The sequence below is a fragment of the Martes martes genome (genome assembly GCF_963455335.1).
Source record: "Martes martes genome assembly, chromosome: 14".
Taxonomy (NCBI): Eukaryota; Metazoa; Chordata; class Mammalia; order Carnivora; family Mustelidae; genus Martes; species Martes martes.
This window is the reverse complement of record NC_137902.1, coordinates 30,629,846-30,644,103: the sequence shown is the minus strand read 5'-3', so window position 1 is coordinate 30,644,103 and position 14,258 is coordinate 30,629,846. Positions and strand designations below refer to the sequence as shown.

At 54.7% G+C, this 14,258-nt stretch overlaps 1 protein-coding gene across 1 annotated transcript in view; it reads right to left on the bottom strand.

Moving 5' to 3' along the window:
- SLIT1 (slit guidance ligand 1) overlaps positions 1-14,258 on the bottom strand; it is a 163,302-nt gene that overhangs the window by 39,559 nt on the left and 109,485 nt on the right. Inside the window, exons 5-13 of the mRNA XM_080822669.1 lie at positions 11,373-11,444; positions 10,120-10,191; positions 9,409-9,480; positions 8,735-8,898; positions 7,386-7,533; positions 6,900-6,971; positions 6,307-6,378; positions 4,100-4,171; positions 3,203-3,346 (exon numbers count right to left, since the gene is read on the bottom strand). Of these exons, the coding sequence (XP_080678795.1) occupies positions 3,203-3,346; positions 4,100-4,171; positions 6,307-6,378; positions 6,900-6,971; positions 7,386-7,533; positions 8,735-8,898; positions 9,409-9,480; positions 10,120-10,191; positions 11,373-11,444 (888 nt within the window). The remainder of the gene's footprint in view (positions 1-3,202; positions 3,347-4,099; positions 4,172-6,306; positions 6,379-6,899; positions 6,972-7,385; positions 7,534-8,734; positions 8,899-9,408; positions 9,481-10,119; positions 10,192-11,372; positions 11,445-14,258) is intronic.

Genomic DNA, 14,258 nt, shown 5'->3' with positions numbered 1-14,258 from the left:
CACCCACAGAGACAAGTGGCTTAGGTATTTGACACAAATTGGAATTTTTAAGAGTCCTAAAGAGCAGGGAGCTGAGAAGGGAAAATGCTCAGGAAGAAGGAAAAAAATACGTGCTTGGGAAAGTACCTTCATGCTAAAGGCACACCCAGAAATGAGCTGCACGTGGGGCCATGCCGTTCCCTCCATCAACATTTGCGAGAGTAGAAGGCAGAAGGGAAGATTGAAATACACATTAAGACGTCACAGCTAGAAACCTTCTGGGGCAGGTGCTCAGCATCATTAGTCAAATTAAACCCACAATGAGACACCACTTCACACCCATTAGAGTGGCCATAATGAAAAAGACAAGTGATACCAAGGATGGGCAAGGATGTAGAGAAACTGAAATCCTTATAAAACACCGCTGGTAGGGATGTAAAATAGGATTTACCTCCGCTTTGGAAAACTGACAATTTCTTAAAAAGTGAAACATAAATTTCCTATGAGACCCAGAAAGCCCAAGAGAAATGAAGACATTTGCCCACATAAAGATCTGTAAGCAAATATTCACAGCAGCATTACTCGTAATGATTCCAAAGTGGAAATCCAATGGCCATCAACTAGAAAGGATAAACACAATGTGGTCGATCCATTCAGTGGGAAATCGCTTGGCCATAAAAAGGAACCAAGCGCTGATACATACTGAGGTGCAAATGGACCTCAAAAACATGAAGTTAGTCACAAAACGACATATCATGATGATTCCTTTTTTTTTTTTTTTTTTGAGAGAGAGAGAGAGCTAGCAGGGGTGGGATAGGGAGGGGCAGACGGAGAGAGAGAATCTTTTTTTTTTTCTTTTTAAAGACCTTATTTATTTATTTGACACAGACAGAGATCACAAGTAGGCAGAGAGGCAGGCAGAAAGAGAGGTGGTGGAAAGCAGGCTCAATGCGGGGCTCGATCCCAGGACCCTGGGATCATGACCCAAGCTGAAGACAGAGGCTTAACCCACTGAGCCACCCAGGCACCTCAAGAAAGAGAATCTTAAGCAGGCTCCACACCCACTGCAGAGCCCAACTTGGGGCTGGATCTCTTGACCTTGGGATCATGACCTGAGCCGAAATCAATCTTCAGACGTTTAACTGACTGAGCCACCCACGTGCCCCACGATGACTCCATTTTTATGAAATGTTCAGAAAAAACAAACTAGAGACAGAAATTAGAATATGGGTTGCCTGGGGATCAGCAGGAACTCGGGACTGACTATAAAAGGGAGACACAAGGGAGTTGGGGGAGGTGAGGAAAACATGATCACTCAGGGTGATCATGGGACAACTAGAAATCTACGAAAAATTATGGAGTTGTATGCTTAGAACAGGTGGATTTTATGGTATATAAATTATACCTCATTAAAGCTGTTTAAAAAAAAAACACTTTGAAAAATCTCTTGGAACGAGGAAAATGGCAGTAAGGTCAGGAGCGGGTCCCAGGCTCTCGGCCACGGATCTCGGAGAGACCAAGCAGGCTGTGGGTTGTTTAAATCCACTCAGGCCTCGGGGCGCCTGGGTGGCTCAGTGGATTAAAGCCTCTGCTTTCGGCTCGGGTCATGATCTCAGGGTTCTGGGATCGAGCCCCACATCGGGCTCTCTGCTCAGCAGGGAGCCTGCTTCCCTTCCTCTCTCTCTGCCTGCCTCTCTGCCTACTTGTGATCTCTGTCGGATAAATAAATAAAATATTAAAAATAAAATAAAATAAATCCACTCAGGCCTGACCCGTGACTCAGTCAAGGCGTTTAACCCTCCAAACCTGTATTGAGAGTATCTGATTATTCCTGGGTCTGTGTTTCCTTTATTCTTCTTCCAAACCGTACTCTGGTTGTTAATACATAATAGTTGTTCATGAAAGTCCGGTTCTGCTCTCCCGCCTTAAATAACAAGGTCTATTCTAATGGAAAAAGCACAGTCGAGGGCAAAGCTAACTAACTTCTCAGGGATAGTGAAGAAGTACCTGAGACCAAATCCCTGCTCTGTGAGTATCGTGTGACCTAGAGTGAGTCCCGTGACCTCCTGCCTCAGTTTCCTCATCAGTGAAGTCGGGACGACAGACCATCCAGCCACCGGCCACTGTGAGAGTTCAGGAAGATAACGCGCGGAGCGAGCCGAGGCCTGGCACTGGGTCAGGGCTCGACAATCAGTAGCGACTGCTGTTGTTCTCAGGGTCCCACTGTTTCTGTCTCGCCTGCAGGAAGACCTCCTGTTCCAAAGTTCTGCCCCAGGTCTGTGGCCCACTAGTATCTGCCGGCAATGGCCAGGATCTCAGGCCTGGTGTCTGGCAGGCAGAAGCGCTCTCTGAGATCCCGCCAAAGACAGAGGCCACCCCCAGGAAGGCCATCCGTGTGATGTGTTCGCTCTGCTTCCAGCCCCAGAGGGAGACAAACTCCTCAAATGAGACCCTCGGTCCTGGTCCCTATCCCCCAGGCTCTCCTGTGTGGCGGACCCCAGCAACAAAATCTCTTTCATGCATTTCTCTTGGACATCCCGCCAGCTGCATAAAACCTTCCACCTTGCTCGTGTCTCCCTGTAACTTCTGATTTCACATATTTGGCAAAAGATCTCCCTGTTGTGTTCCATCTTCCTCTCCCTACCATAAGTAAGTTAATTAGCAGGAGGGGCTGCAGGCGGGTGTGTGTGGGCTTTAACAAGTTTGTCTTCACGGCTCACGTCCTTGCTGATGCACAGGGTCTCCAGGGAGGAGGAGCTGAGCCTTTTACTTGACCTGTTTCACACCTGTGCCGCCTCCCCAATGCGGATATTATCTGATGGAGAGCACTATCTGGCAGATAAACAATGGCCGTGACAAAATTCATAATAAATGCCCATTAAGCATGCATTTAAGAAGCACTTACAATGAACTCAGCTCTATACAAACGTCCCGTTTTGTCTCCTAACAACCCTATGAAGCAAAGAGTATCCTCATTTTATAAATGAGTGAACTGATGCCCAGAGAAGCTGATTAACTTGACCAGGGTCACACAGCTAGTAAGAGGCACAGCTAGGAGTTGAACTCAGGACTATCCCACCCAAAGTCTGTGCTCTTTCCTCTATAAGAGGCCACTCCTGGTGAGCAAAAGGCACAGGGCAAGACAGCTGCCTGTCCCCAGAGTCTGTCCCTTCTCCCTAGGTCTTTGCTGGGCCTGAGGGGAGGAGGACAAGAGGGCACTCACAGGGTCTGGATAGCCCGCAGGGAGGTAAAGGTGCCCTTGGCGAGGCTCTGGATCTTGTTGTCATACAGGGAGAGAAGTGACAGGTTCTGCAGATCCTGGAAGGCATCGGGCCGGACACAGTTGATCTTGTTGGCATTCAAGAGCCTGTGGGCAGACCAGGGCCAGGTGGTAGGGGGGAGAGGTGCAGAATCGGCTGTGTCAGTGTGCCCCGGGTAGCTCCCTGGCACCAAACATGACTGTGTCGGGGAGAAGTGCCCAGGAGCAGGCGCAGGGAGGCTGGCCCTCTGGCCATCCACTGCATACAGGAAGCTGAGAACTCCAACTGCCCTCTCTGTGTAAGGGACTGTCCTGCCCGCCCCCCCCGCCCCCACTCCTCCCCCTTTCAAGGAACTGCTACGAGTGCTCACAAGGTTCTTGGGAAGCAGGGAGCACAATGGTCAGGTCACCTCCAAAGTCATTTTGGAGGCTCCCCTCCTTTCCAGAGTCTGCTGGGTTGCCAGGTATCTGAGATGGACCATTTGGGTTCTGCGTCTCTGGGATCCTGGGAGGGAACCCCTGCCTGAACTCTCCTGCTTCACGGAGCCTGAGCTGGGGTGTCCCCCTGTAGGAGACAACCCTGTCCCCAGCCCCGCTGACCTCCTCGAAAACACAGGCTGCCTCTCAGGAGCCTCTCAGCTCCGGCGTCCTGCGATCAGCTCTGAACCTGACCCCTTTCCCTCCCTGGCCTCGCAGAGCCCCAAAGTCCCTCACGGCACCCTCAGCTCTGCCATCATCCAAGCTCCTCACCTCATTGAGTCCCAAACCCCAAAGAGGCTGACAAGGCTAGTCTGAGAGGCCAGAGGAATACCAGCCCCCTCCCTGCGCACCACCCAAGGACACCCACAGATGGGTCCTTACAGGAGCTGTAGGGTGTACAGGCCTCCAAACACACCCCGGGGGAGGTCTGTGATCTTGTTCCCATACAGGACCCTGGAGAAAAAGAGCAGCAGAAAGAGAGAGTAAGAGGACAGCCACCAGGTGGACATGACTTTGCAAGGGGCCCCCACACAATGGTACCACCTCTAAACCATTCACAGGGCACAGTGCAGGGGTGTAGGTTGGCTATAACAAGAGGCCAGCAGGTGGCAGTAAAGTGTGTTAAGAGAGGAGCTTCCTTTTGTAGTTTGCGAAAGGTACCCTATGGGTTGAGGCAGCCATGACCCCCACTACTGCAGAGCATTCCCCCAAAACCCACTCTCTGCCTCATGCATGGAACCCACAGAAGCCTGCAAAGGGGCCCTTTGGGGAACTTCAGAGGAATAACCTGGCCCCAGATGTAAAAGGAGACATTCAAAGAGGAGACAATCCCATGGGCAGGATAATGTGCATATTTCCAGAGAATTACAAGAAAAAAACCATGAGTGCCAGACATTATACAAGGAATGAGCTCTGACGTCAAGCAATAGATAACACACCAGAAAGAAACAGGTCAAAGTTTAGCTGTGCAGAGGTCTAGGCAGTTGGGGTACAAGAGGGTTTCTTCACCTTAGTTCTCTGTGTTGAGCAGGAATTCCGTGTGTGATTAGGAAAAAAGCAAAGGTTCCACAAAGCCATGCAGGCAGGAATGGGTTCAGGCAGAGGGAGAAGTATCAACAGGGCTTGGGGACAGGGTGTACTCCATTCCCAATATTGCAGGCAGCCCCTACGAGCTACCCTGGAAACAACTCAGCCTGTGTAAAAACAGTATGTGCTTCAAGATCCCTTCTGGAGGAGGGCATGGCAGAAGCAAAGGCCCCGCAGTGGGATCCTGGCTGGCCTGGGGGCGGTGGGGGGGGGGGCTCAGTGTGGCTTGAGTAGAAGAAACAAATGGAATAATAGCTTGGGTTTTGCCGGGGGAGCACCAGGAAGCCTCTGAGACAGGATCAGATTTGCATTTGGAAAGATCAGAGTGGAGGGGGCAGGGGCTGAAGCAGGGAGACCAGGTCAGGCTCTGCCAAGGTGGACAGTGTCAATGAGGTCTATTAGCATGACATCAGCACACAAGTTCCCGTATAGTGGGGAGATGTCTTTGTGAGCAACAGGAACCCACTTAAATGGGTTATTGTCATGTTCCAATTTAGGAAGGGTATCATTCGCTTCTCAGATGAAGAGCCCTGAATTTTGGCAGGCCACCTCCAGAATCTGATCTCCTCAGCCAGTGAGAGAGACCCATCACCATGCTGTCAGGTACAGCTGTGTAGGTTGTGCACTGCACAACTTAAGGAGTGCCATTCACAACTGGCCCCACCCACTAACTCACGCTCCACTCCAAGAGAAGAGGGTGCACACAGAGGGACTGAGCTGGCAGCCTCCTATAGGCCCCAAGGGGGCCTATTTCACTTCCTAGGCCACTAATCTATGCAAGGCATGTGTCCAGTGCTACCAGGGATAAGCAGAAACACTCACTCCTCAGAGAAACAGAAGGCTCCTCACAATGGGAGGCTCACCCAACTATAGGGTGCCCTGAGTGTACTCTGTATAGACAAGTGCTGTGGGACTTCAGACAGCAAGGGGCTTGGTGAACCTGGGGGGTGCGAGCAAGGGCACTGGGAAAAGAGAGATGAAGTAACGTTTCCAAGAGAATGTTTGATGCTGCACGGCATTTTGTAGATTCATGGACAACCCCCACCTCTCCAGTAAACCCTCCAGGGAAGGGAAATGGGGTGAGGTGGAGGAAAATGCTTTTTTCTTGTCTCCCACCACAACTTGGGAGCACACCTGGGATGAAGGGCACAAGGTGTGGCCGATGTCACAACTGGAGCTGGGAGTGGCAGCCCTTATCGGGGAGCTGAGTAAGGTTTAGGAGCACAGAACGCTGGGCCTCAGTGGGGAGGCAGGACCAACATGAAGGCTGGGCCACGTCAGGTGACTGCCGCATTGAAAGCTGGGAAAATCCCCTTCCTGGCAGGAGGAGCATCAGAGTTGCCAGGGGCAACAGCTCTGCCTGGATTCCCTCTACCCCTTCCCAGTTGCAGAGTGTCCACCAGTGAGGAAGGGGGAGCTGGACACAGCCATCCCCTCCAGAGGGGCCCTGGCACAGGGACAAGGGCGCCCTGGACCCTGGGAGACTTGGCATGGCTACTCACAGCGAGTTCAGGGAGCGGAGGCCCTGGAAGGCATCTGGCGCGATCTCTGCAATCTGGTTGTTGCTCAGGTCTCTACAAGGCGAGCAGGAGGGAAGATGGCTGAATCCCTTGGCAGCCACCAAGCCCTGCTTGGCCCCTCCTCCCAGGTGCCACAGGAGGGCAGGCATTTCTTTGACATTAGAAAAATAAGAGGCCAGTTCTGCCATCCACCTGAAAAGCCCCTGGCCACCATTTCCCTGTGCAGGCTGAGGCTCGGGCTCGGGCTGGGCCATCCAGCCTTGGTCTGTTCTTGAGGAAACTTTACCCCGCATCCCAGCTGTGCCCTACATCTCCTCTCACATCCGCAATTGCATCCCGCTCAGCCCCCGCTGAGATGGGAGGATGACAGTCAGCTCTGATCATGTGCCAAACTCGGGCTCAACACCCCACGTGGGCCTCACGCTGACACTGTGAGGCGGTCACGCCACCGCCCTCCACGCTCACAGATGAAGCTGGAGGCAGAGTCAAGACCTGCCCTGTGGCCGCGGCCTGCCCGCTCTAGACCCTGCCCCCTGCCCCAGGCTGACTCCCAAGAAGCAGCAGGAGACACTCACATCCTCCGCAGCTTTCTGTAGGGAGAGAAGGCTCCTGGGGGGATGGACTTGATCCCGTTCAGCTCCAGTCGGCTGCAGAGCGAGAACACAGAGGAAGCCCGGGGTCCTGACTGTCGCCTCCCCGGCTTACCTGCCCAAACCAGGTCCTTTGCCCCTGCTCCCATCCTCCATCTGGAGTAGACGGGTTGGCACAGGCAGAGGAAAGGAGCTGCTGTATTTGAGTCCCATTACCCCAGATTTTGTGGCCAAAAGGAGCCCACAAATCAGGCTACTACCGAGGAACCGACTCCAGCAGGCTAACCCCGCTGGGCTGGACAAATGGACCACAGAGGGACACCCACTCCCAACTCTCTAGAGCTGCCCAGCTTTGCGTGGAGGGCTCAGGCCAGCCGAGGCCAGCTGTCTCTCCTCCGTGTGTATGGAGGGGCCTCAGGCGAGCCCGGCCCCAGGGCCCACATCCCAGCACCCGCCCTGGCCCATACTCACATTTCCGTCATGGTCTCAGGTAGGTTGGCGGGGATGGCGGTGAGGCCCTTGCCACGACAGTCCACAATGCCATTGCCGCAGGTGCACATGGCTGGGCAGGAGCCCGAGGAGAGGGTGCAGGAAAGCGATCGGCCTGCCTCCCCTTGGCCTGAGGGAACAGTGGGCGGTGACCTGGGGGCATCCCATGCCCACACCTCCACCCCCAGACATGGCGTCAGGGGTGGGGACAGGGCAGACAGTGTTTCTCTGAATGCCAATAAACCGGAGGAGATCACTGGGAACGACCATGCAACTCTGCGGGCGCCCCACACACAGCACGTGCTGGCTGAATGTTTGCCTGACTTGAATCTGAACCTAACTGTGCTGCCTGAGAGTGTGATTCACACACAAGGAAATCCTGGCCCACACTCTGAAGCTCCAGGTTCTAGTCCGTGTCGCCCAACACTCTGGAGCCTCAGTCTCCTCACTGGTCACCAGAGAATGACAGGGACCCCGTTTATCGTTCTGGGCCACATGCTGTGGGAAGGGTTGTACACACAGTACCTCATTTAACCCATTGTGGCCATTTTACAGGTAAGAAAACTGAGTCCTTGATATTAATTAGTTTGTGGAAAATCACATAACACTAATAGGTGACAAAGCCAAGATAAAGCATAGTGGCTGATAAAAGTTTTTTAAATTGAAGTATAACATACTCGTCACCATCTTCAGTGTACAGCGGCTAAAGTCCTCAGAGGTGCACCCACCAAACCGTCCCCAGACACAGAACATTTCTATCCTCCAAGAGGGCTCCCTTACGCCTCTACTCCGAGGCAGCCACTATTCTGAGACCTGCCACCAAAGATCTGGCCTGCTGATCTGTGGACTTCACATAAATGAAGTCGGACAGCAGGTCCTCTTGTATCTGGCTCCTTCCGCTCAGTGCAAAAACTCTGACATTCGCCCACATTGTTGTGCATCTCGGCAGCTTGCCTCTGTCACTGCTGAGCAGTATTCTATCTTACAGACAGACCGTAATTAGTTTATCCAGTCCCTTGCTGGTGGACATTTGGGTTGTCGCCAACTCTGGGCTAATACGAAAAAAGGCTGTCTTGAATATTCTCAGACATATTTTTTGTGATGGGAGGTGACGGAAGGGGACAGGAGGTGATGGGCGAGGACAGGAGATGTGGGCAGTCCAGGGGTGGTGGGTAAGGACAGGAGGCGATGAGCAGAAAGTGATGGGCCAAGAGAGGAGGTCATGGGTGGACCCGATGTCAGTGCAAAGTGACGGGGGTCAGGGGAGGGAGCAAGACATGGGAGGGCGGGATCAGAAGGCAGTGGAGAGTCCCAGCAGGGCTGGCACCCACCTGAGCAGCTGAACTCGCTCTTCTGGACCTCAGCCACATTGAGGCCACGCAGGCTGGCGGGCCCTGAGCACTGCGTGAAGAGCCCAATGGTTGGCCGCTGCCTCAGCCACTGTGAGAGCCAGGCCAGGTGGCAGTCGCAGAACAGGTGATTGGAATGCAGGCGGCTGTCGGGGGAGAGGGCAGCTCATAACCCACCCGCCTGGGACCCCAGCCCCACAGTAGGAACCCCCTGCCAGGGAGTGGGGTGCTGCACGTAGCCCCAGCCGCCCGCTCAGGCTCACTAGGGGTCACCGGCAGCAGCAGGATGCTTCTGGCGGCCACCCCCTCCCTCCCAGCTCGTTTGGGGCAGCCGCTGGCCTGAGTGTGACCAGAAATGATTCATCTCCCTGAGCTCACACAGACCCGCTGCCCGAAAGCACATAAGTCATTTTTAAACACAAAAACAAGTCACTTGTTTCTGGAGGAAAAATCAAATAGAAATGACATTCAACATCCTTCCATTTTAGGTCACTTCACTCTCCCTTGGACTCCGACAACCCCCCACCCCACCCCCAGCCTGAATGGATGACCGCTGAGAATGCAAAGAAGAAGGAGCTCTTTCTCCCACCCGTGGAAGCCTTCACCCCCTTCCTGGCCGCCCCGGCCCCCATTCGGCCGCCCAGGGGCTGACTCACAAGGTCCGCAGCTTGGGCATGTGGTTGAAGCTGGACACGGGGATGGTAGTGATGTTGTTGTTGTTCAGGGTCCTGGTTGGGGGAAACCAGAGTCACTGGGTGTCTGGGCCGTAGGCAGTGATACAGGAAGGAGGGATTGAGCTTCTCTCCGACCAGCCCACAGGCTCTCACACCCAGATCCATGGTCCACCTTCCAGGGGAGCCAGCACCAGACTGGATCCTGGGGAGTCCGCCCCAGGGAAGAGCAGGAGACACAGAGCTACCCTCCGAGGAAGGCCTGAACTGGGACAGTGGTGATAAGGCAGCCGGGACAGGGAGGAGAAGGGAGAGGAGGGAGAGGAGGGAGAGGCTGCCTGCCCGCTGCCGCTGGTTGGGAGGCGAGTGCAGGCTTTCACAGAGGCAGGCAGGGAGGCCTTCATGCCTCTTGTGTCAGAAAGTCCTGGAAGACACAGACACTGCCCTGGGCTTGGTCATGAGCAGGGTAAGCCTGGATCTTACACTACAGGCATGACCCCATGAGCAGGTGTCTCCATCACCCTGGGTCGAGAGCCCAGGAGAGCAGAGAGTGTGTGGCCTCTGCTGTGGGGCCAGCACAGCGTTGGGGGGACTCCCACCCCTTGGGCTGCTCCCAGCCCCAGTCGGGCTGCCCAGCCCCAGCTCCCGCGTTCCCAGACTCTCCAGCCCCTGCGGCTCTTCCCTTGTTCCACTTACAGCACCTCCAGCCCCCGCAGGGCCCGGAAGGCCCCTTCCTCGATGCAGCTGATCTGGTTCTTGTCCAGCTGTCTGTGAAGCAAAAGAAAGTTGCACAGGAAACCATGCTGTCTAGGGCAGGGGCATCCCAACGTTTTGATCAAGCGCTCTTGTTAGTTTAAAACAAAGAGGCCTGGCCCCAGTCCTTTGTTCAGGATATAGGTGTAGATCTAAATAGCAAATACTAACAAAAGCTTACATTCTTTCTTATTTTGTTAAAACAATAAATATAGGGGCGCTTGGGTATCATGATCCCAGGGTCCTGGGATTGAGCCCCGCATGGGGCTCTGTGCTCAGCAGGGAGCCTGCTTCTCCCTCTCCCACTCCCCCTGCTTGTGCTTGTGTTCCCTTTCTCGATGTCTCTGTCAAATAAATAAATAAAATCTTTTTAAAAAATAAACAATAAATATTTAAAAAGTTATATCCTATTCCTCCACCTAACTTTGGATATCCTCCAGGGAGCAGGCGCCTGCCCCCGGCCCACTTTGGAGACCACCGGAAGGTGCTGGCCGCTGGAAGAGGAGACAGCGTCTCCTAAGGGCAGCGGTACCAAGCTCGCTGAGACTGACCAGCCGTGGCCACCTGGAATGCTGCTTTTGGAATAAACTGAAGCTGTGATTGGGGTCCCTGGGAGAGAAGGCAGTGTGCCCAGTTGTCTACTACAGATGTGGGGTCAGGCAGGGACAAGCATGCTGGGCATTTACCATTCCTGCCGCAGTCAGAGCTCAGGGAGGTGATAAGCCTGCACCGGGATAAATGTGAGTAGTAGAAAGAAACCATCACATTTAAATAGCACTTGAACAAGCCTGGGAGGTAAATATGATCATCCCATTTTACAGAACGATACACTGAAGCTCAGTGAAGTTAACTGACTTGCGGCCACTTCCACAGTATATACCTGGAAGAGAAACTCACACCCGGCTCTCTCTCAGTCTACTCAAGGGCAAGAGCATGCAGACTGTGCCATTCAAATGGACCATGAACTTCACCTAAACACCCACAGTTCATGACACTCCCTTCTACCCAATCCCCAAAGGCTGCCTGTTTCCTTCGACCCCAGACTGTTCCAGAAGACCATGCTGGTACCAGCCCTCTCAGGGCCCATACCAGCTCCTGAGCTGCCTGGACCACAGGGGTTGGGGAGATGCATGCGGATACTGTGAGGGGCAGCCCTCCAGCCCCTATACCCTTCTCCCTCCCAGGCTTGGACTCACAAATTTTTGAGGTCTGTAGCTCCACGAAAAGCTTTTCTGGGGATGGCCTGGATTGTGTTCTCACTCAGGTCCCTGAGAGGATAAAACCAGAGGGAGAAAAACACTGGTCAGAATAGATTTCTCTGGAGTGCCCCGATGAGTCAGGGAGGCCGGGGTGGCCCGATGGTGCTCCAGCATCTGGAAGAGTGCTGGGCACCCAAAGGCCTGCTCGAGGAGCATCTGCTGAATGAATGAAGGAAAGAAGGAAGGAAGGAAGGAATGATGGAGCTGGAGAGAGGTACCCTGCTCTGGAGGGAGGTTTGTCCCCAACCACCTCCCCTCTCTGCGCAGAGGTGGTTGCAGCTGGAGGGACGAGCCTGGGGCAGCCGTGACTGACTCTGCCAAACCCCAGCCCTGCCCACAGACCCCCCCAGAGGTCAGCTCAGCTCCCAAGGCATCATCCAGCGCTGGGAAGGAACAAGCAAAGGAGGGGTTCCTTGATGAGCTCACAGCTACCTGACACCTGTGGTAACCCACCAATCACCCACTCTCTGTTTTACTGATAAGGAATGAGGGCTCGGGAGGAAAGCACCGCTGGAAACCTGGCCAGTATGTGGCAGAACCAGGTCATGAAATCCAGCCTGGGTCTGACTCTGGATCCCGTGCTCTCGGGCCTGCCGTCCGCCGAACCACCTCCGAGAGTCTGAGCCCACGCTGGAGTTGGCCCCCTGCAGCCTCTCCCTCATGCTGGTGGGGGGTCACGGGGCTGCCTCCCTGCCCCACAGCCCGGATGGCAGGGGTCACCGAGGACATTAGTCTCCGAATTATCAATGCCCTGACGGGAGGGAGGAGGAAGCGCAGGGACTGAGAATCCCTGGCCCCTGAGAGCCCAGAGCAGCTTCTGGACACGTCCTCTGGCCCCGTGGGAAGACAGGGCCCCGGGCACCTGCCCACCAGCCTCTACCTTCCCCTCTCAGCATCCTTCCTACAGACTTTCACAAAGGCCCCTTTTCAGGGCAGCTTTTGCTTGCCACAGTGGTGGGCTCAGCTGCCACCATGTTCCAAGCATGTCCCCCAGGCCAGCACTGCCTAGCATGTCACCTACAGAAACTCACTTGACTGTGGTACTAACCATGGAGCAAACACTCTTACTTTCCCCTTTTCTGAAGGAGAAAAGGGAGGCACAGAAATTCAAGGGAACACAGCTGGGGAGTGGTGGCTCCAGAACCCGAACCCAGGCAGTGAAGGTCCCAGAGCTAACCCTTTGCACAGCTGCCCCAGGAGCAGGACCTAGCAGTCGGGGGACGGACGTCCTCCCCTATTCTGCAGAGGAGGGCGTTGAGCTCCAAGAAGTGAGGCAATCTGCCCAAGGTTAAAGCAGGATGGGACCCAGGCAGTTTACAGGAGAGCCAACCTCAAATGTGCCCTCAGGATCCTTGAGCTGGACAGCTGGGGGCTGCCCTGACGTGGGATCCAATGCTGGGCAATTCCACAGACCCTCAGCTCCTACTGGGCTAGGCCTACAGGGTTTTGACCATGACCTTCCTTTCAGCCATTCACCCCACAGGCCTTAGGTTTCCCTGCCAGCCCCAAGAACACAGCCCACAGGGCCCCCTGGCCCACAGTCCCTGGGCTGTGAGGGCACCAGCCTCCATCCAGGTCTTCCTGCTGAGAGATTGAAACAGAAGCATGATGTAGCAGAGTGCACAGGCCCTGAGCTCAGAAAGGCCATTCTGATCCCAGCCCCTCGGCCTCCTGGCTGTGTGTCTGGAGGTTGGGCTCCTTTCCCTCCTGAGCCACAGCATCCTCGTTAGCCAAATGCAGATAGGAGCCTGGCAAAGACAGTCCCCCAGGTCCCCCAACCCTGTCCCCCCAGGATAGCCTGTGATCTCTCTCCCCTGCAAACCCTAGCCTCTCCCCTTCCCCAAGCCCCTAAGTGGCCCTAGGAGCCTGTGGTCTGAAGCCTTCATCATCACCAGCAGCCTGTGCCCTGTTCTCTCCCTCCTGGAAGGAAAGCATCTCAAGCCTGTGACACAGACACTTCTCTCCTCCAAAACGATATCATTTTCCATTACAGCTCATGCCCTGCTTCACTATAGCTGGCTGTCTCTGTCCCTTAATGTGACAGTCACTTCACATCAGACTCCCACCTCCTGCCAGGTGGCAGTGGGTTTCGGGAGATGCTGGTGCCCACCTTCCTCTCCTTCCCCCACCCCACAGGAGGGTCTTCCGTCTTCCCAAGGGGCTTTGATCTCAGCTGTCTGCGAGCATCTCAGGCACCTCTGTTTAGTCTGTCCCTGTTCCCGGAGACACTCTCCACATTCTGCCAACAGGCTGCTCCCAGAACTGCCCCCAGTGCCCCCACCCCACATTACCTGCCCAGCTGCCCCTGGTGCCCCCACCCCGTGCTATCTGCCACCCCGCCCCCCAGTGCCCCCAGCCAGCACAGCCGCTTCCCCCTTTCTCCACAATTCCCAGCAGCCCCTCGGTCTTGAGAGGACTGGCAAGCTCTTGAGCCATTCCTTATCTGCTAATCCTGTTGTCACCTCTTTCTTGCCTGGAGACTGCACCTTGGTGGCTCTGTCCCCTGCCCAGTTTCTGTCATGCAGGTAATTGCTCCCAGGAAGGTACACCCTGTACTGGCCTGGGCCTACTGTCCCCCTGTTTCATGACCTTGATCTCTCCCTCTTCTTAAGTAGACGTTCGCACTAGGCAGGGCAGTCTGATGCATAAACTTCTGACTTGGGAGCAAGGGCTGTGTGGGCCACACAGGGAAACGAGAGATCCCCGGCTCGCAGGAGCACACAGTCACACGGGTTCCCTCCTCACGCTCTTTGGGAGAAGCCAGCCACTGTGTCAACCACTCAAGCAGCTCTCTGGAGAAACCCACATGGAGAGAACCAGCAG